The sequence below is a fragment of the Drosophila yakuba genome, chromosome 2L, assembly GCF_016746365.2.
Source record: "Drosophila yakuba strain Tai18E2 chromosome 2L, Prin_Dyak_Tai18E2_2.1, whole genome shotgun sequence".
In the NCBI taxonomy this organism is placed as follows: domain Eukaryota; kingdom Metazoa; phylum Arthropoda; class Insecta; order Diptera; family Drosophilidae; genus Drosophila; species Drosophila yakuba.
This window is the reverse complement of record NC_052527.2, coordinates 7,970,569-7,987,609: the sequence shown is the minus strand read 5'-3', so window position 1 is coordinate 7,987,609 and position 17,041 is coordinate 7,970,569. Positions and strand designations below refer to the sequence as shown.

Below are 17,041 nucleotides of genomic sequence, written 5' to 3'. Positions count from 1 at the left end.
GGACTGGGGGCATCTGTATTTTTAAGTCCACCACTAAATACAAACGAAAGCACTCAAGCACAAGTTGGCCACGATTTCCCAATCGCAGTCGCTCCCAATCTCCGGCCTACACACATACACACACACACACACACACACACACAACACATACACACACGCACATAGAGTCCGTTCAGTTTGGCCGTAGTTGAAAGTCCGTAGTCCGGACTCGTCATAGTACAAATGGAATTTGGGATTTTGATTGCGAATCGAAATAGATTTTGTGGTATTTGGCAAGCAGTGCGAGACAAGCGGCTAACAACCTGAGGTGGTGTGCGTGTGAGTGTGTGTGTGTGTATGTCTGTGTTTGCGCTGCATGCGCGTGTGCGTGTGTGTTGTGTGTTCATTTGTTACTTTGGCATGGACAACACTGCGTATACGCGCTTTATACCGTCCGTTGATTGATTGAGTTTTCGAGGCCTTTTACACGCTCGCTGCCTTCGTTTTGGCCAGCCCCCCGTTTATTTTGCATTTTTCCAAAGCTCCACCCGCCACATTTCCACATTTCCCCTTCCCCCCCTTGCCAGCGTGCCCCCTTGCCTGTTTGCATTTGAGCCTGTTTTTGCTGGCCGCTTGCCTTTCGGTTCGTTTTAATTCGTTACCAAGTTGATTTTGTTAACCTGAAAAGCCGATTTTCCACACCTGAAAAGTGTTGCCAACAAAAAAATGTCGGAGAGACAAAAACGAGATATAAAACGATATTTTCGTGCAGCTTTAGCGGCGGCAGTCTTAAATATAAGACCCATCTAATTCACCTAAGTAAAATTAAGGGTTCATTGAAAAAAAACCATTTCCCTTAAAATAAACAATTAAAATTAAGATTTCTCGTTAACCATTTGTTTCTTATTACTTTATAGAAGAAATATGGAATAAGAGATAGTTTTATATGGACATATTAAAAAATGAAAACCACCCAGAGAAAGAAGTTTCGATATTGGTTTAATATGTAAACCATTTTTGATACTAACCTACATATGGGTATAATCCATTTGAAACCGCATAAAATCGCATGACCAATTCAGATCGCCGAATTCAAGGACTCGAGCTACCCCATGTGCCATCCCTCGCAGGAAGTTGAGGTCCAGTCCAGTGTGGGTGGTGGTTGGAGGGCGACGCGGCGCTGCTGTGCCATTGTCCGGCTGCTAATTTATCGGGATAATTGCCAAATGACCAAATGGGGAGTTTTATTACAGTTGCCAGAGGAGTGGAGGGGGAGCACAAAATGGTCAGACAACGATGACCGAGGGTAAGCACCCCCAAAGAGGACGGACACATGTGTTTGCCCAGCTGAATGTCCTCTGCCCTTGGCGCATTTTTAATTGTAATTCATAAATTACATTATTTAGCGACTTCGGGGCAGGTTAGTTAATGATGCTGCCGCCATTTGGGGATTGCTTTCCGTTCTTCGCAACCCCGAAAATAGCTGGAAATCGATAAGCGCCACTTTCGGGAAAAGCGCCACACAAATGGCGTCGGCGTCTCATAAATGTCAACTCAGAGCCGTAAACTGCCAGCGAAATTGAATTCGCCACTTAACACCACAGCGCCACCTAGGGGGTATTCCATTCTGCACTGATTCAATTTGGATACTCTTACTTATTCAACTTATTCGTTATGCAAAATTATTGCCACAGCGTATTGAGTAGCACCAAAAAGGCAAAGAATGAAAAGAAAGCGCGGAGCTGTTCAACCAGTTGGAAAACACCCTGGGAGCTCTGGGGTAAGGAGTGGTTTTATACATACATATATACGAGTATGTAAATTCGCAAACAAATCACTCGAGCTTGCGAAATACCCCTAGGGGAATCCTTTAGTTATCCTTTAGCGATTTTTCAAATAAACATGCAACACATTTTTCAGAAATCCACTCCCCATCACTGAGCCAGCGGCTGTCAAAGTTTGACGCGTTTTTCGGGCTAGTATCGGATTTCCCCTTTTCGCACGCCAGTGTTGCCCCGAATAAGAGCTAACAGCTAAAAACGACAGATTGGGTTTTTAAAAATAATATATAATATAATATATTACTTAAGAGGTGCAACAGTGAAGTAATTCCATTATTGGTTTACATCAGCTAGATGGACAAATTGAAAATAATATGTTATTGGTTCAAATAACTAAATTTAAAGCTATTCCGTTTTCTTGAAGTCGCTGTAAGCATAAATAAATAAATTAAAATCAATTGATATTTTTTGAATGAATTTAAACGTTTTGGAGTAGGTTATACATGTGAGATGTGAGAAATAATAAGTAACCCACCATTTAGCTGAAAAATATCCAAGCTTTCAGTACAGCTACTGGGGTATCCTTTCTTCTAAAATGATGCTCCTGTGAATACGGATACCGATAGCGATGACAACGGGCGGAGTGCGCCTCGAGGACTTTTTGGCTGACATGTGTGGGCGCTTTTATAGGCTAATGGCCTGGGATGCACGCCGCGGGCCAAACGGCAGTGACTTTGACGGATTTTCAGAGCCAATTCGGTTAGGCTTGCCTGATTAGCTTCTCGGGAATTCGCACACGCATCTCGAGGGCTGTGGGAAGTTTTATTTGGATGAAGAGTTGGATTGCCAAACTATGCATAAAATTCCAAATCTTCTTACAAATCATACACGAAGCATGTAATAATCAAAAGTGTTTGAAGATATATACATCTTTCTAACTATCAAAAACAAACTTTAACTTTGTTAAATTTAAAGATTGTGAAAATATTCCACACATCAATAAAACTATATGTAGTACACCTAAAACTTGTATTTTAATCTTTCGACTAATTCTGCTTGTATAATTTTGTGTAGAAATTGCCCCCTGAAATGTAAGTTTGTAATATTCAAGTCTTTCGTGGCATAGGAATTTCTTGCAGTGTTGCTGAGCGTAGAGCAGGACAGCCCATGACTTAATTAGCGAATAGCGCGCTGGCAGAAGAGGATCCTCCAATCCATAGCCAAGTGCACAGGAATGCGCGTCATTATGACAATGGCGGCCACCCACTTCCGCCCACTTCCGCCCACTTCCGCCCACTTCCTCCCACTTCCGCCCACCAACCAACTTAAGGTCGAGGGCAAACAAAAAAAAATGTCGCGTTGCAACAAAGTTGAGTTCGTAACGGCCCTCGCATTTCCAATAGTTTTCTATGGCTGCTCCTCAGTTTTTCCTCAGCTTTTCCGCTCCTTCCTTTCATTTCACAATTTTTATTTCACATATCCAGAGCTCTGTGTGGGTGTGTGTGTGTATTATATTTCTGCAACGCGAACCAATAACCATCGAGCGGGCAGCTGGAGACGCTGACGCTATAGAATGCCATTGGCTCCGGGTCTCATCCTCGCTCCACATTCCCAGGGCCCCCGATGACCTGATTCACCTGTCCGCACCCGGGTATCTTACGGACACCAACGGCGGATGGCTCCTTCTATACACATTTATTTTTTTTTTTTTGTATTTTTTGTTTGCCCACCCGATTTCTTTGTATTGTGGTTATGATAGCGAACCTGACGGTGGCCACATCCCTCCACGACCGAGCATCCTCCTCCCCTGACCCCACGCGCCTCCTCCAGCTTCCTTTCTGTGGTCCAGAAGCAATATAATTTATTGAAGTTCTGGCATTTTTCAAAATGAAATTCTTTTTAACGATGATTGAACTACGTACGTGTGTGTGAATCCACACAAGCCCGTAGCTTCCCTCTTGCTTGGGGGAATGGGGGGAAGGGGGGTTCTTTGTTTGGGTCTAGCACGTTTGGCCTGTCCATTGAACGCCATATTATTGGTCGATTGAAAAGTAAAACATTTTTTATTATCCGCACGTGTGCCAGCTCCCATTCGATCCTCCTTGCACCCCGTTTTTATGACTACAAAAAAAAGGAGAAGAATATGTGTAAGATGGGGGGAGTTGGGCGTTCGTTAGTGGGCGTGCTCTGACCACCTGTCGTGGCATCGGGCATCGGGCATCCATTAAACTTTCGACCCAACTACCCCAGGTGAGCTCATGGTTTTTATGATACCAACGCCCAGCCACCGCACCACCATACCACCGCACCACCCAGAAACCTCGACCCACTTTCGGTTCCTTCATATTTGATAAGCACGATGGCGTTCCTTCCTTTTTTCCATGGGTTCCTTTTACTGTTGCGCCCCATCAATATCCCTCAGCTGCCCATCTCTTTCACTCCCTCTCCCTGCTGCGGCATCAACCTCTCTCGCTCTCTCTCTCTCTCTTATTCACTATATTTTTTCCCTCTATTTCCTGCTGTTTGCTGTGCACACGTATATGTGTGTGTGTGTGGTTATAAAAATATTTCATTCAATTTATTATTCCTGTTGGCGCTCGCTGCCCCTCAATCTCTCTCTCTCTCTGTCTCTCTTTCTTCCTTGGTCAGCTAGTCCTTGCCCTCTCTATCGCACTGCGGCTCCAGCAAGTCCTTCTTCTGGCCCTTCTTCTATCCCGCTCGCACTCGCTCGCTTTCGTGTCCAGCGATTTATTTTGCCGAGCCAGCGGACCACACGGTTTCTCATTTTTTTCGCAGTGCCTGTGTGTGCGTCGCCTTTGCTTTTGTTATTCCGCTGTCCTTTGCTCAGGTCGGCGGTGTCCTGTACACTTGGCCACCCACTGCGCCACCTAGTGAGCCACCCACAGAACCACCTACTGACCCACACCCCCCTTTTTCCACCCAACCTACGTCTTCTGCTTCATAATTTCCCGCACTGCTTGCTCGCTCTTCCCTTAAGACAACTTTCTCACTCTCACAGTGATGGAAACTGCTTATCGAATTTGTGTACCAGTTCGGTACCAATAATACATATAAAACTAGAACTTATCTTGGAACAAATTTCATTTATTTATTATAACTGATATATAATAACTGATATTTTGATTTTGACTGTATGAAAGTGAAGCATTGAAGGTAAGCTGCTTTTAAATAAGTTTTTAATCTTGCATATTCTTTGAACAGGAACATTATTATCTTTATATTTATTTACCAGAGGTACCAAACTGTTACCAAACTGGTACCTTTATTGCTTAGCTGTAGTAACATTCGCATCACTAGTGGGTGTTTCCCGCGAACGAATGGCGCGCTTTCTCCTCGAATATTTCTGCGGCCACTGCTCCCGATTCCTCCTCCACTGCTCCTCGATTTGGTCAAGTTGTGGACTCGTTTCACTTCGCCTCCGCTCCGCCAAGCTGAGTTCTCTTTGGTTTCTCCTCGATTGGGTGGTATTTTAGCCTACAGCTCCCCATTTCGGCCGTGTTTCTTTGCACTTTTATAACAATGTGAGTTTTCTTGAGGGCAGACCGATGAGATGAGGTACGAGGAACTGGTTGATGGACTCAAAAATATGATGTCATGCATCAATTATGCATGCATCGATAAGCAAATACACGACTTTGGTATTGAAAGAATTCCATAGACTATCTATCAGAGTACCTGTCCAAAATGTAATTGTATTTAAATCAGATTCATTTAAAAATGTGAAAATGTTGGGCAATCTGGCACATTTCCTGGAAGATCTTCCATCAAAGACAGACGTCCAATATCCCAATTGGGTTTCCATTTGGATAATCCTCCCCAAAAATGACTTTATTGAACAAATGAACAGCAGACAGACCTGAAACTAATTAAGCTTAGGGCTAAATTCAATCGTGAAAATAGAAGCAAGTCAAATACATAAATATGTAGTATATCCATTTGTGGGAAATACATTTGTGTTTATGTCAGACAAAGAAATACAAAAACTTTTCCATCTAGCCACGAGCAAAGAGGGAGAGTGTGCTCTAGATTCCAGTCTCAGTTCGGCCATTCTATTCTGGTCTCCGGCTCAGGCCAGTTCTGGCCAATTTATTTGAGCCATTAAAATTGTATGATAAAGCGAGTCCATTAATTGTGTTGCTTAATTTTCGTTTTAACGCATTTTATCAAGCCAAACAGCGAACGTCGTATCCTTGGCTCTGCCGTGGCCATCTCTCAAATCCCACTTCCATCCCCCTCCACAAATGAGCTTCTTAGCTGGTCTAATGTGTTTTTATTTGCCGCTAAGGGAAATCGATGGAGTCCAGTCCAGCAGGCGCTGACGTGCCATATGCCACATGGAATGAGCCAGGGGCAGGACGAGATGCTCAGTGATCTATTGTGGGTTTTCTTAGACTTGCACTTTAAAGTCACTTCTAACTAGTAGAACTATGCTGCTAACCAAGTTAATGATTTATCAATAGAAGTTCAAAAAAAAGAAAATTTTGCAAATGTTTATAGTAGAACTATGCTGCTAACCAAGTTAATGATTTATCAATAGAAGTTCAATGCATTGGCCATCTAAATAAAAGACAATTTTGCAAATGTTTATATTTATGCCTCTGTGACAAAGCTTTATATACTCGTACATTTGTAGGGATATATAAAAGGCGTGGACCATTGATAGTCGATCTCCGGGAAAAATAAACATTAAAGAGGTGCTGTGGGGCAGTTTCACTCTGTATTCCTTGTGGACGCTCATATCTTAACGGTCTCCGTTTATTTTCATATAAACCCACATATACTCGTGCATGTACACCAGGATGTTGTGGGGTGGCATAAGTGGGTGGTGTGGTCTTGGCCGGGCTATGAGTATATATGATTTTTATTGTTATTGTTTTGTCCTTTTTATGATGTTGCACGTATCGCAGTAACTTTGCCCGAACGCTGTGTGTACGTGTATCTTGCGAGTCCTGGCTATATCCCTATATCCCACATAAATACAAACACACTCGCTGGCACGTATATAAATAGAAGAAAAATCGAAGGGAAAACGAGAAAAATGAAACAATAACAAAGCGTGCAGCTCGAATAAGCCACCCATTCCAACCATTTCGCCCACCCAGAAACTCCGACTTCCCCATTCGGTTATAATTGGGTGGCATTGAGGGTGCTGCCGCCGGACTCGGTATTTCACCCCCAAAAATCGCTTTCTTTTCGCCCGTTTCCCCCTCTTTTGTTGACTTAAGCGAAATGCGCTGGTGTGCGTGCATGTGGGTGGGTTCTAAGGGCTGTTTACCCCCTCGATCGCCCCCATTTCCGTTGTGTTTGTGGTTGTAATTTGAAGCCAGCGACAACAGAGCCTGGCTGGGCTTCTTTCCTTCCTCCAAAAAGAGGGTGTATGGCACGTTATGGATTTATGATGTATACACATAACTTTATGCAATAAGCGCAGGTTCAAAAAGGACCTTCCTGTGGTTGGCTGAACTGCCGTTGGGTGGTTGGGTGCTTTTCCGATTGGCTGCAGAAACTAAGCAAATTCATAATTCCTGCGGTCACCTTCATAATTCCCCACCCCAAATGGCGGCCTGGCACATTGCGTATGCGCAATATTGGCCAAGGGTTGGAGAAGGGTAAACATTGACTGGACTCTAGGTGAGGTCATCCTATTTCCACTTTCATCTAGTTATCTGATTCAAAAGAGGGGACATAATCTTTCCCGTCCTGTTTCCTGGTACTCCCATTTCATTTTTATTGCTTCACTTCACTTCGCCTCGGCTTGATATGTTTCCTTCTCGTCCTGCGGACGGTCCTGCATCCCCATTGCTGTTATTGGTTTCCACTTTTTTATTCCCTTTGAACTGGACACGGCTACATTCTGCCCTTTTCCTTCACATGTGAACGACTCTCTGTATTAAATTCCCTCCTTTTGCCATCTTTTTTATTTGGCGAGGCTTCGGTGAGTTCTTCAGCATTTGCTCTTGAAAAAAAGTAGATTTATTATAGATATTTTATAGTTCGGACTGAGTTGTTCAGAGATGAAGAAAGCGAAGAAGAAAGGATATGGTGGCTACGTGAAAGTTTCGGCACTGCACCAAAAAGTGATCCAAAAGTGGGTTTTGGTAATAGCAAAATGTAAAATAATTTATTCTCTGTTAATTATATTTATAATTGAAAATATAATATTTTGCAATATCTATAAGCTACATATTTATACTCGACAGTGTATTGGAGACCCGATTCGCACCTCTGAGGTGAGTGGAATATTTTTATGCCATTTTTATTCGTCGGACAGTTTCTTCTTGCCTCTCATGGCCTTTTTATTCCGCTTTTATTTTGTTGCAATTTTTTTGCACATTTTTATGGCGCAAATTGCCAAAAGAAGAAGCAGCAAGAAAAGTGAGCGACGCAAAAACAAATTCCCGCAAACTAAATGTGTTTGTGGTGTTTGATAGCGTCAGCAATGTTGCCGCTTGGGTGGCTCGGGTCACCCTTTGGCCACCACCCACTTTCAGCCGCCCCGCTTTTCCGGGCCACTTTTTCGCTCTCCTCGGAGGAAAAGCGCGAGCGAGTGGGAGTGGGAGTGGGAGAAAGCAGCAGCAGGTGAAGTAAATGGCAATAAAGGAGAAAAATTAATTTTATCCTTTCCACTTCCGTTGTTGCGTGTATCAGTGTGTGTGTGGTGTTCCTTCTCGTTCTTTCCTTGGGTGGTCCGTGTGGGTGGCCGTTTTTCGCACATTTTATTTTTAGTTTTCTTCAGCTTTTGCATTATTTTAACGTGTGCTCTTTTTTCCCACCATCGCCTCTATTTTTTTCCCTTCGTTATAAATCTTGAGGTTGAGCACTCGACTGGACGCCATTTTTTATTTTTCACCTTCAACCCCCACCCACCTGAACCCCACCTCCCACTGCCCCACCCCCTTTTGGTCGGACGTCGCTTATTTTTCATTTCTGTCAGCTGCGTCGGTCAGAAAATGTCGCTGGGGAGCGGTCGCCGGCATCCTTTTCCCCGATTGCAAGAGTTGAGATGGGATGTGGGGCATATACTTGTATGCTATCTGCGAAATAATTTATAGATGCCTCAACCAAAATGGACAGAGTAAAGGGTTTCGTTTCGTTTCCTTATTTACTTTTTTATTGAGACTCAGTTTTTTCATTTTAGATACTGAAATTCAAGAAGTCACGTTGTGAGGTGGATCTCAAGAGGGTTTCTGATAAGAAAAAATCACTTTTACAAATCACTTCAAATCTGCACACTCGGCATTAATATATTAATGGAATAGATACAAAATAGATTTCAGATTTTTGGAGAAATAATTGTGTTAGAAATTTACTGTAAAGAACTATAGTATTAAATTCTCTAGGTATAAGATAAATAAAAAAGAATTCTGAGTGCTAATGCCTGTGATGTCCGTGATGCTCGTGGTGTCCATGGTGCTCATGGTGTTCTCGGTGATGAGCGCCATGATGTTCCGGATATTCATGATGATTTCCGTGCGAATAACCAGACTCAACAGGATTACCTCCATGGAAATGGCCAGATCCGTAAATTCCAGGCTGTTGCTGATTTGGTGAACCTTGAGCAGCGAATCCTCCTGGACCCGGGGGTACTCCTCCGTGCCCAATTCCCACCGGGCCACCAACTCCAGCAGATCCCACAGGAGTTCCGTAACCAGGCTGATACTGATTTGGTGGTCCTTGACCCGGGCCTACTCCTCCATGACCGATTCCCACATGGCCACCGAGTCCACCTTGACCGTTGAATCCTATTTGGCCGCCAAAACCGGCTTGTCCGCTGAGTCCTCCGTATCCTCCAAATCCTCCTTGTCCTCCAAATGATCCTTGCCCACCTTGGCCGAAGCCATTCTGGGCGATAACAGTGGTCACCAGCGCAGAGACAGCAATCTGTAGTTATAAAATTACGAAGTTAGACTCTAAATTGAGGTTTTCTTAGCTGGAAAGCGCACCAGTAGTTTCATCGTGGCAGAAGTTTCAGTACTAAAGTAGTTTTCCAAAATGTTTGATTTTTATACCACGGATGGGTAATTTCCAGTAGGTAAGCCGAAAGGTATTCTACCTGGCTGAGGAATTTCAGTGGGTTATAAGAGTAAGGGAATACTGTTTTGTTGGTCTCTACCTGTAACCTGCAGAAGGAAAACACAGCCACGTATTGCTGACGACATCTGGCTAAGATGGAAAATAAAATAAACCAGTTCAATGGAAGAGGGGAAATGGAAAAACAGAGAAAACCAGGAATAGAATAAAACGTGTTAGTACAAAGTTAAGTGTTGAAATGAGTTTTAAATTAAGCAAATGTTTTTATACTTAAGCATAAAATCTTTGAAAATATTACTCGATTTTTCGATCGGGGAAAATCTGGTTGATATATGTATAAGTTTATTCTCAGATACAAATGCAATTACTCTATATTATTATATCTATTATGGATTCAAAGATCAATTATTTCGTATTTGTTCTTTCCAGGTATTTCATTAGTGGGCAGTTTGTCTTGCTGATCGTCGTTTGGGGTTTCGTTGGGAGTTGGGTGTCTTTCGGTACCAGGCGATCCACTCTGAGGTGGACCGCCTCCTGGGCAACCACAATGCGGACACCCTCGTGGTGGAGATCCTGATGGTTGCGGGTGATGTGGTGATGGTACCGGAGGCGGCGGAGTTGGCGGAGTTGGCGGAGGAGGATGACCATGCCAATAGTGACCAGCATGCGGATATCCCCCCGGTGGTAGACAATGGGGTGGTGGTGGTGGAGGTGGACCATGTTCCTCCCAAAAGTGACTTCCAGGTCCATGGGGCCAATGATGGGGTGGTGGAAAACGCTGGTGTCCGTGTCCACAGTGTCTACCACTACCATGTCTGCCACGATGGTGGTGGTGATGGCGAGGGGGAGGCGGACCTCCAGGCGGGTGGTGTCCTCCTCCTGAAAATCGGTGACAGGACATCTGATCGAGTCTCAGACGAATTTAGTAAAGATCTAAAAGAATGGAATAAAATGCTTATGATTGTTTTCATATCAAAAAGAAATATATGTTTTTACGTCCTATGTACATACAATACGACTATAAGAATATTTTTAGGAACATATTCATAAATTTCATTTTTTTCTATATGCAACTTAGTGCTCATATGTTTAATTCCGAAAGTTTTTTTTTAGCGTACTCATGACGGCTTTTGCATCAAAAGCAATAAACAAAAACAAGTTTTGAATTCAATTTGTTGACGCAGAGTAGGTCTCTTTATTGATGTATATAGGTTTATAAGTATAGTATTCAAACACATATTATGTCTGGTTCTTTGTTCTCTTATTCTTATTCCTCTCTTCTTATTTTAACAATTAATTCCAATCAAATGTAAAGGTAAGAAGAAAATTATACACACAACTTAATGCTTTGTCTTTTGTTGTTTTAATCAAATGAATTGGCTCAGCTGATAAAAAGTTATTCTCAATCTAGAGTGGCATTGTATTTGGTTGCCAAAAAATAACCTGTAGGTTTATTCTTAGAAGCTTCGAAGAGTTGTTCGTTGATAATATATCGCCGCCAAAAATACCATACATTCAAATGCTTTTGAGATTAAAAGTAAATTCGGAGATGAAAATATTATTAATATTAGCTACATTGTTAAACTCTAAAACTGTGAGAAGTATATTTTATTACTTAATAACGTTTTGAAACGTAATTGATCTACCTTTAAATGCATAGAACCTAGTAATAACCAAATAATTAAACAACTAAATCGTCTTAATTTCCGAGAATCTTCTTAGCTATTAACACGCCTTCGCTTGCAAGGATTCATCCTTAAGCAACGCAACCCATTTGGGCGGAAAGGAAATCCAGCGGCATAAAGTTATGTGCCCAGGGCCAAAATTTTAATTCCAAATTTAATTTTCAGCCATTTTCCTCATTTTCCCCGGATGAATTTGTCAGAGCGTGTCGCATTCGAAAACCGCTCGCCGGGAGTGGAGACAAAGACATCTCGAGAAAGGCAACATTTTTTGGCTTATGCCAAAATTACATCAAAAAGCGCTGCGGGTATGTAGGCATGTAGACAGACGTGGCAATTCCCATCTTAGGATTGAGTGAAGTGGCAGGAGGACGAGGGGCAGAATGGAGCTGAAGGATTGCTGGGCTTTGGGAGTGGCAGGGAGTGAATGCCGTGAAGATATGCCAGGACCCTTGGAGAAAGGAGCAAAAGTTGAGCGGACCGAGGAACGGGATTGGTGATTGCTATCTTCATAATGACTTTGAAGTGTCAAACAATTTTGGGGAATTATCAACGCCCGCCTCGTCTTTCGCAAAGGTGAAAATGAAAATTGTACTTTTTGTTTGACTGAAACTTGATGGGGCCAAACTGAAGATATAATTATAATTTAATTGAAATGAAATTGTCGCTTAAGTCGAGTGGAAAAGGAATTGGTCGACTGCAGGGGAAAAGCTCTCAAGTTAATATTTTGCTGGCTAAAAATTTGGGCAGATGCGAGACACTTTTGGTTGAGTTGTAAAAGTGAGTCAATAGAATACAGGCTGGCACAACTATTTGCCCACCAATTTAATATGCGACATGTGCGACTTGAAGGAGTTCGTCCAGCTCAAGTTCTCAGAGGGATGCGACAAGAAAAGAAATCTATTCGAAATCCATAGGGTTGACAAAGGACCATGAAGGCCCAGAGAGAAGAGCATGCCTCGAACAATGTCCGAGGAAAATCAATTTAATTTTTACTCATGCTCATGGCGTGACCCCTCGAAGATGCAAGGAAAAGGGGACGAGGTCATCCTGCTGAGCCGCCTGAGGTGGAAATTTCACTTAAGTCACTTCCAACTTTCGCAAGATGCCATCAAAGTTGGCTCCAAAGTTACTGGTCAGTTGATTTTTCCGCCTCCCGGGGCGGCGGCCATTACCACCGATATTTACATTTTACCCAACCCACGGGAAAACCTTTTCCCGAACACGATCTCCTCCCGCGCTCTCGAAACTTATGAAAAGTTTCAATGAATTTCCGATAATGCTTTTCTGGCAGGTGTGTATACATTTAACTTCAGCGCACGTGTGTCAGCTTTTCATCATCTACTATCCACACTTTCCAAAACGTCAAATGATTTTCTAGCAGAGCAGAAAAAATAGGATATTGTAAGCATTTCATGTTGTGCTCTACATCTTAAATCACTATTAAGATACAACATCTTTTCACATTTAATCGACAAAGAAACAAATTTAAACTAAGTTGCAGTTAGTTCACATAAGAATATGTTCCAGCAGTGGTATGTTTATAATGTCGGCCTTTGAACAACAAATGTATTTGAAAAGGTTTGGTGAAAAACAATTTTGGTACCCACTGTGTGCCGCAAAGGGAAAACAAAATGGCATACTTGTACTGTATGAAGATGAAGATGAAATTGGGAAATCTGACCAAGCCAGGATGCAGAAAAGGGGGTGTGAAGGGGGTGTCGGGTGGCTGGCACTTACATGACATGACAATAACTTTGACTTGACCATTCGACCGTTGCTCATATCTGACCATCCTTTCCAGCTGCCCACCACTCCAGGACCTTCTGCTTGTTTGTTTGTGCCGGTGCGAGGGGGTTTTGCAGACAGGAGATGAGGGGGGATGAGTGCAGACAGGCAAGGATGTGTGGATATGTGGTGCACAGGTACACACACTCACTCGCACACTCACGTAATGCTCTTTTTTGACTCCAATGCGATGGCTGAACAAAGAGAAATATTTATGCGTTGACCAACTTGACCAACTCGGACTCCATTGCCATTTCCCATTCAACCTCCGGCGGTCCTTGAAAGCCAAAAATTTCGAATTCAAATCCAATTCGAAATCAAAGCCCGGCCAAGGAAGAAATTCCCAGAAGGGGTTGAGTCCTCCAACTGCAAGCATAGTCATTGCTGTTTATGATGAAAAATGTCCAAAATTACTTTGCCAGCTTCTGTGCACTGCAAAATAATACTACTATGTACATTCAAAGATCTCACTTTAAAACTAAGAGATATTCCTGACTAAAACCCCTTGCTAAACACAATGTTCGTCCAACTCTTGTAATAGGAAAATAATGTTTTGCCTTGTGTAGGTTCTAGTATCCATGCGATGTAAGTGTGTTTGCAGACACATGATGACCTTTTGGGCACAGCATCGAAAGGGTCAGTCCGAGACAACTCCACTCGAGTTTTACGTTAATATTTAATATTGCGAATAGTTGATTGAAACATTTAGAATTTTCCATGACGGGCGCCAGTTGCCTCAGAACAACAAATTGCTCATCTCTGCATATTCCAGTACGAGTGCTCGATGTCCCATTTCTTTAGTTGGCTGCCTGTGATTTTATTTGGCCATTGCAAATTGAATTGCGAATAATTTAGTAGCTGAATATCACATGGAAAGTGCACACAAAACTATTTTCTGATTTTCGATTGTTAAATTGGTAAAAATATACAATTCCCCTACATTTACAAATAATTATTTCTAAACAAATTGATTACCATTTCTCGGGGGAGCTAAGCATTCTTTATTGGAAGAAATTAAAATCCCCTATGTTACCTTCATTAAGAGAAGAGCGGGCAAGCAGCGGGAAGTCCTGATCCTGTCCAGGTCCAGTCACCCATCAGAAGGACATAACGATAATTAATAGAATTTGTTCAGGGAATACGTAATGAGGCGTCGACGGGGCGACTTGATGTCCTGCAGACAGAACGGAAAATCGGGAATGAAGGAGCGATTCGATTTTTATTATTTTTCGATTTGCAACGCATTCATTCGGATTTTGTTGTTTTATTATTAACATTTTCATGTGGACTTCGCCATTGGTATTTTCCCTCTTAGCTTTTTTTGTTTTCTTTCTTTTTTTTTCAAATCGCTTAGACAAACAAACTTGAATGTAAATGAAATGGGGGATCGGTTGGTTCGTGGGGCAGGAGCGATACAGTAAGTGTAATAAAAATTAACATTAATTCAGGAACAAGAAAATGGGAAAAATTCATATGACACGAAGGACCCAGTTGCAGGGGGAATGTTGAGGAATTTTAACAAGAAAAATATGTAAATTGTCCCGTAATAAAAACGTCCGTTTTCCCTGCCATCCCAAGGCACACTTATCTGCAAATATAAATTTGATGAAACATTCTCCGAAAGGAAAAATCGCTGCGAAGGAATTAAAATGGCAGAAAAGTATAAGGATACAAAAGAATAAAAAATCAAGTGAGAAAAAATAAAAGCAGCAAGAAAACGGAATGAGGCCCACGGCTTGAGGCTTGAGGCCTGAGGGGTGGGCACAAGTTATATCCCTGCAGGACATTATTTTAAATACTAATCCGCATCAGTTTTTATTTGAGTTTTCTTCCAGACCCTGCTCCCGCTCCCCCTCTCGCTCCATCTCTTGCCGGGCGCCGGAAAATCGTCGCTGCCCCTCTCTCCCGCTTTTCCGCCTGTCTGGCTGCCATTTCTGTTTGTGCCTGTGTGTCGTTACATAAATTCAGATGTTATCCCAAATGCGCAGCATGCACGTTATTAAAATAGCGGCAGGGCAAGCGAAAGTCAGAGGCAGATGGAAAATGAAACAAGTTTAATGATATAGCCAAAGTCCCCCATCGAAGTATATTCATGCGTTGAACATAGAAAGCGGCTAAAACAGATAGTTACATTAGGCACCGATTTAACTGTTAAAGAAAAGCATTTTTCAACTGTTTCTTCTGAAACGTGTTAGGCCCTCTTATAGTGTTAAAATTAATTCAAGATGTTAAAGATCCTCATGAAAGAATATTCTTCAACTAAGTAACCCTTCCAATATTTACTTTTAGAGTTTACCATTTACATTCACTGCTTTTGGTTAGCTTTTGGTTAACTTTGGGTTGCTTTTGGATTTACAATGTCTTTATTTGGGGTTCCCTTATGTTTTGCTTAGAATATCCTTTGAGTCTACTTTCAGATTGCTATGAGCTTGCTTTACATTTTCTTTCTACCCTTTTAAATACTTTCGAGTAACTGGCCAATGCCAAGCGATCTTACCAAGTAGCCCTATTTCTTGTTTGTTTTAATTCCAGTTGGCTTTCCTTGAGAAATTGGAAAACGTAACGAAACCTAGACCTAAAAACCAACCCAAAGTCGGGTCCAACGCAAATGAAAATGCAATTTTATTTATTGTTATGTACAAATACTTGCTTCGCTTTTTTCCTCTTTGCACATGTCAAGCTTATGTAAATTTATTTATTTTGCGTAATTTTTCTTGTTTTTACAGAAGAATAAATTCGCCTTGTTGGGCGCCAAAGCCAAGCTCGTTTCCACCTCCCCTTGGGTAGAAAAATTTAATTAGAATAAAAAGACCGAGGCAGCGGAACCAAAGGAAAAGTGAGAGAGCGAGGCACAAAATTAAAATAAAACGAGAAATCTTCGCTAAGATGAAGCTTAAACACCCTTGCAGTAATTACATATATAATTACAAAAAGTGATTTATGTTTCTAAGCAGCTAAGTGACTTTATATGAAATTATACATATATGGTCAAAACATTTCTGTAAAAGAAATATTTATTATCAAAAACAACGAAGGTTATACTTTGTTTCAATTTACTCATATACAATTTGCAAAAAAAAAAGACTTTTTGGAAAGTTCTAAGCACATAGCTATTTTGACTGTCCTTTTTATACTGAAAAATCATATATATACGCATTATGGTCGCAAATATGTAATTCACTGCGTTGCAAACTGCTGACTAAAGTCATTATACCCTCAGCAAGGGCAGAATGAGGAAACTGGTGAAAAAAATGGTTACCAAGCCGAATGCCAAGCAAGAGGAAGGATTTCGTGGGTCTGGCTGGTCCTGCCAGTAATAAGGCAAAAGTTGTGCATTTTCATGTGTAGCTGACAGCCGACGCCAACATTTTGTAATGAGCTGCCGGCCATCCCCTCAATTTGAGGGGTCCAAGGGGGGGGTCCAACGGGAGGGTCAACGGGGGTCAACGGAGGGTCAGTGCTGTCAGTGGACAAAGGTTGCCACTTGGCCGCCATGTCGTGTCCGCGACTTTGACTTGAGGGAATTTTCCCCACACTGCCTGTCCCGTAAATTATAAGCAATAAAATGTTAAAAATAAGCCCAACTGAAAAAATCAGAGAGTTCTTCGGCGAAAGGGGGCACAGGAAGTGGTAAGGTCCTGTCACTCGAGCAGCTTAATTGCACACTTTGTTTATGACTTCATATGGAAAAAACCGCTGTGACAAATGGGAAATACAAATAATTTGATCTGAAATCTAAGAACTATTTAACTCTTTTTA

General features: G+C 42.0%; 2 protein-coding genes across 2 annotated transcripts; both read right to left on the bottom strand.

The window, feature by feature from the left end:
* Nucleotides 1-8,995: 8,995 nt before the first annotated feature.
* LOC6527269 (protein spalt-accessory) lies at nucleotides 8,996-9,818 on the bottom strand. The gene is made up of 2 exons (XM_002088327.4): nucleotides 9,725-9,818; nucleotides 8,996-9,662 (listed from the first exon to the last, which is right to left on the bottom strand). The coding sequence occupies exons 1-2, from the start codon at nucleotides 9,734-9,736 to the stop codon at nucleotides 9,153-9,155; spliced, it is 522 nt and encodes a 173-aa protein (XP_002088363.2). The 5' UTR covers nucleotides 9,737-9,818; the 3' UTR covers nucleotides 8,996-9,152.
* A 336-nt stretch (nucleotides 9,819-10,154) lies between these two features.
* On the bottom strand, nucleotides 10,155-11,219 carry LOC26535127 (protein TRACHEARY ELEMENT DIFFERENTIATION-RELATED 7A). The gene is made up of 2 exons (XM_015199099.3): nucleotides 11,150-11,219; nucleotides 10,155-10,745 (listed from the first exon to the last, which is right to left on the bottom strand). The coding sequence occupies exon 2, from the start codon at nucleotides 10,711-10,713 to the stop codon at nucleotides 10,207-10,209; it is 507 nt and encodes a 168-aa protein (XP_015054585.1). The 5' UTR covers nucleotides 10,714-10,745; nucleotides 11,150-11,219; the 3' UTR covers nucleotides 10,155-10,206.
* Between the last annotated feature and the right edge of the window lie 5,822 nt (nucleotides 11,220-17,041).